This window comes from Monopterus albus, unplaced genomic scaffold (genome assembly GCF_001952655.1).
Source record: "Monopterus albus unplaced genomic scaffold, M_albus_1.0 scaffold373.1, whole genome shotgun sequence".
NCBI lineage: Eukaryota > Metazoa > Chordata > Actinopteri > Synbranchiformes > Synbranchidae > Monopterus > Monopterus albus.
The window spans coordinates 70,615-75,614 of record NW_018128253.1 but is presented as its reverse complement, the minus strand read 5'-3'; the positions used below and the strand labels follow the sequence as shown (position 1 = coordinate 75,614).

General features: G+C 40.6%; 1 protein-coding gene across 5 annotated transcripts in view; it reads right to left on the bottom strand.

Moving 5' to 3' along the window:
- Positions 1–5,000, bottom strand: part of ckap5 (cytoskeleton associated protein 5) — a 67,187-nt gene that overhangs the window by 50,680 nt on the left and 11,507 nt on the right. For all 5 annotated transcript variants that reach the window (XM_020585655.1, XM_020585656.1, XM_020585657.1 and 2 more), the window contains 3 exons: positions 3,714–3,810; positions 1,691–1,884; positions 1–144 (listed from right to left, as the gene is read on the bottom strand). The exon at positions 1–144 is cut by the window's left edge and continues 63 nt beyond it. In XM_020585655.1, the coding sequence (XP_020441311.1) occupies positions 1–144; positions 1,691–1,884; positions 3,714–3,770 (395 nt within the window). In that variant the 5' untranslated portion in view covers positions 3,771–3,810. The remainder of the gene's footprint in view (positions 145–1,690; positions 1,885–3,713; positions 3,811–5,000) is intronic.

Genomic DNA, 5,000 nt, shown 5'->3' with positions numbered 1-5,000 from the left:
CCTTTCAGCAGCTCATCCTGCACCACTTCAGCCTTCTCTCTCTCGATGTACATCAGACAGATGTCTATGCCTAGCTCCTTAGCCCGGGCCTTTGGCTGGTTGTACACTTTGGTCACCACGCCCGACACCACCTCACCTGTCGTCCTGAAGCAAAGGGCAGTAAGACAAACACAGTCCTGTCAGAACGGCCCGGCCATACTTATGGACATTCATATCACTGATTTCCATTAGAGGCATTTGTGTCTGACCCATTACAGCCAGAGTGAAAATCAACATGCATAGTTAAAACCTATTGTAGATGGGTATAAATAACAGTGAATAGCTCTGGCAGATTTAGGTTGTTAGAGTAATGCAGTTCAGACTCATCTACACCTGAAACTACAGCCAATTTTGACAACACAAAAGCAAATACAACATTGAAGGTGATAGATTTTATGATGCTAAGAAAGTTTTAAATCTTTGCAAGCTGAGTTACTTAAAAATAATAACGTCAATGTAACACACGAATGAAACATGACTTTGAAAATGACTGCAAGACACATGATTGGGGAATCAGAGCTTAAGCAGAAGAGTAAGGCTGCATTCACACAGACATTTGGCTTATAATAAAACACAAGGGGGTGGAGGGGAAAAACAAAAGGCTCTAACAAAGAAGTAGCTGCCTTGATCGTATTACTTCTCCACAACAATAGCATGCTACCTGTTCACTAGCGGGCAGATTTTTGTTCAAGCAGCCACAGCAGAAAAGATTTGATTTGTATTAGCAATACTTCAGCACAGCTGCGATATGGCTGACGAGACAGTGGGTACAGTGGACTGGACTCTGTCTAGGTTGGTGACTCAGCAGGACTATAACAACTACAGGATTACTACTATTCAGATGCAGCCTGCTTAGGTGTGGCTGACCTCTCTCTGTGGACATTTCTGACTCAGCCATAATTGATATAATAGCTATATTTGATTTAGGCTTAACTGTTCCACTGCCCCGGTAACATTAATATTTATAGCTTCCATGAAAACCTGCTGCCGCCTTTGAAAGCAGTGGGGAGTGTGTTTGTGTTGTTGGTGCTGCTGAAAACCCGTTGACCCATTAAAAGTAAAATCTCTAACATCTCTTCCCTGAGACACACTGCCCATGATCTGTGTTTGTTTCTTTATCACTGTGTTCTCCAGAATTGTCACAGCTCATTACTCTAACATGCACAAATTTCATTGATCTCCATATCCCATTTATTCTTATCCATCACAGTTAGAAAATTAAACAAATACAACATCCTGATCTACAAAAACTGTTACCCCATCATCTCGTATCTACTGTATTACAAGGATTTCTCCACACTGTAACACATGGGTGCCAGGCAGTAAACAGACCAATTCCACTTATTCAGTAAACAGAAAACATCTCAGTGTTCAGTCAAACACACGCCCCAGATCAAATGCACATCGTGCCCTGAGGGCCTAACAGAACAGACCAACTGGGGCTGACACATACAGTATTATCAGGATCACCTGCCTGGTATCTCACCATAAATAACAGTCAGTCAGGCATCAAGTCACTGCTGATAAAACATTAAATTCCCAGCAGGGCTTTGGCCAAACATAGCAGGACCTGCGTGGGTACAGGCACAGTGTTCATGCTATCCAACATCATGCAAGACAGACAAGTAATTTTGTTGCACCCATTACTTACTTGCCAGCTACATGGGCATTCTCAACAAAGGCCAGAGCAGCCTCCAGGCCCTTAAGCTGAGCCACCGCATTTGAATCAGTAACAAATTTCTTTATGAGTCCCAGGTATTTTGCCCACTCTGGATTCTTCTCATCATCTATCCTCTGAAACAGCTTCAGCGCTTCCTCATAACCATTGAGACGAGCTTTCCACACCTGAAAACAGAGAAAAGTTGCAGAGAAAAGGATGAAAGACAGAACGACAAAGGGGTAAAGAAAGTTAAACAAATGCCAGCTAGGATCTGTCAAATTCATTCAGTCAAGGCAGTTTTTATCTAGCCTCATAAGCGCCGGACAACAGGCCTGTTCAGAGCCGCCGTTATCAGTCAGGAGGACCACACTGGCTGACATCTTTCCTTCTGACTTTACTACCCAGTTCAAAGCAGGATTTCAGCTATAGTTTCATTACTAGCCAAAAAGATCTTTGTTTGGATTACAAAGACAAATCAGTGCTGTTCAACAGCAGTAAAGCAGAAAACTAAATTTAGCCAATGGTCTCACTAAACTTTAAGCTTTGCTTGCTGTTCTTGCTCTTGTTTCACTTCAGCAATGTAGCCCAAAATTAACTCTGGCTATACATGCTTATCAGGAGTAAAACCAAAACATGCTAGAAGTATCTGTTTTGATTAGCCAATATAATCGTGTTGTAGAAGGAAAAAAAGTGGCATCTCACCATTTATACTAGTATTTTATACACTTAAATTGTGTATTCATTTAAAACTTGCTTGGGAATTGTGTCACATCATGTAGTTACACACTGTAAAATCATTTTTCTTCACACCACACATTTTAGCTCCAGTCTGCCATTAGCAATGAACATCAGAATCTTCAAGCTTAGTGACTGGAGGTTTCTTGGGGAGATGCGACTAGGATTTTATGTACATAGGCATGTGCGCCTTAAACCTCTAAATGAAAGATACAAATATTTACTAGCATAGTTGTTAATATCCAATTTGTTAGGGACACCAAGCAAAAAAAATTTTAGGGCTCTTATATTAATTATTTTTAACTCCATGTACCTAATAAACTGGCAACTTAGTGCATCAAGAAACTAAGGATATCTGATGCAACTCCACACACTTTACAACTCCATATATCTCATAGGATTTGTGTAACAAATAATTCTCAACTGAAGGCGTTTACACCTTAAAAGGTGTAAAAGGAGGGATTCCCTAACAAGGCTGGTGTAATATTGTCTTTTTCAACAAAATTTATGAAAAGACCCAAATCAACATTGTGTTAGCCTGTCTCTTCCTGTTTGAAGCCATTCATCCCAAAGCCCTGATTCCTACTAAACATGTAAATAGGGCTGTGATGACACACTTAGCTCAAGAGACGATATAAAATACTGGGTTCACGAGTATAAGATGAGATTTTAACACTATTTTTATGAAATGATGAATATGACAATGCAAAAGAATGCAGGTGCATTTTGAAATGTTTTAACTAACCATGTGGTAATGACTGTCACTTCAGTGAGTGTGAATTATCATATGCAGTAAAAGACAACAATGAGCAGGCACTGTAAAAGGTTTGGCCACAGACTCACCTGACCGGCTTCTCTCCTGCGTGATTTCACAGGAGTCTCTTCAGACCTTCGAACTGTGCATGAACTATGCATGAGCTTCTATCTTCTAAGTGAAACTGTGTGTGACCTTCTAACTGAATTCCTTTCCAATAAATTAAACATAGAAAAGATGGTGGGGGCATCTTCTATGCTAATTTCACCCTCACCCTCCATCAACACCGGCTGCTGCTCTGGTACTGTTATGTACCCTCTGAAAAATGTGATAAAATAAACAGCTGTAATAAAATAAAAAAAAAACTATTATTCTGACCTTCTAAATCATCTTAAAAAAGTTAGTCTAACACAGGAATACATAGAGTACAAGCATCTCCTGTCAATACTTGACTTAAAGGATATACTTGTAGAGTGACAATACAGAATAAAACTGAGAACAAACAGCAATTAATGAATCAGTCACCTTGTGTTCACATTTCTGGTCGATGGGAAGCTTCATCCACTCGCTATCGTCCCCCATGGTAGCCACTCAGGGGGTGGGCTTCCCCAGACGTACTTAACTGGAAACAACAGCATTATCGTCACAAATTACATTTGGCATATTTCATCCCTACTGCTACCGAGGAATAAATAAACCCTGCTTTAACCCTGATTGCTAGTTTTGTGGAACTCTGCAACCCCAATTTAGGACCACTGTAACCTGCTGGCATGGATCAACGATCAACCAACCATCCACTCATGCCACCCTAGACGTAAAGCACAGTTCAGGCTGAGGCTAACAGTAATGTTATTTTTACATCATCTTCTTTCAGCTGCTCCCGTTAGGGGTCGCCACAGCAAATCATCTGTGTGGAAACAGATGATTCTAACTCTATCCTTGGCATCCTCTACTCTCATACCAATTAACTTCATGTCCTCTTTTAGCACACTACAGGTGCAGCTCAATAAATTAGAATATCATGGAAAAGTCCATTTATTTCAGTAATTCAACTCAAATAGTGAAACTCGCGTATTATATAAATTCAGTACACACAGACTGAAGTAGTTTAAGCTGTTGGGTCTTTTAATTGTGATGATTTTGCTCACCTTTAACAAAAACTCACCAATTCACTATCTCAATAAATACCACATAAGACCTATTAAAAAAAACATTTTTAGTCAATTGTTGGCCTTCTGGAAAGTATGTTCTTTTACTGTATATGTAGTCAATACTTGGGAGGGGCTCCTTTTGCTTTAATTACTGCCTCAATTCAGCGTGGCATGGAGGTGATCAGTCTGTGGAACTGCTGAGGTGGTATGAAAGCGCAGGTTTCTTTGACAGTGGTCATCAGCTCATCTGCATTTTTTGGTCTCTCATTTCTCATTTTCCTCTTGACAATATCCCATAGATTCTCTATGGGGTTCAGGTCTGGTGAGTTTGCCGGCCAGTCAAGCACACCACCACCGTGGCCATTTAACCAACTTCTGGTGCTTTTGGCAGTGTGGGCAGGCACCAGATCCTGCTGGAAAATGAAATCAGCATCTTTAAAAATCTGGTCAGCAGAAGGAAGCATGAAGTTCTCTAAAATTTATTGGTTAATGGGTACAGTGACTGTGGTTTGCAAAACTCAGTGGACCAACACCAGCAGATGTCATTGCACCCCAAATCATCACAGACTACAGAAACTTAACACTGGACTTCAAGCAACTTGAGCTATGAGCTTCTCTACCCTTCCTCCAGACTCTAGGACCTTGGTTTCCAAATGAAATA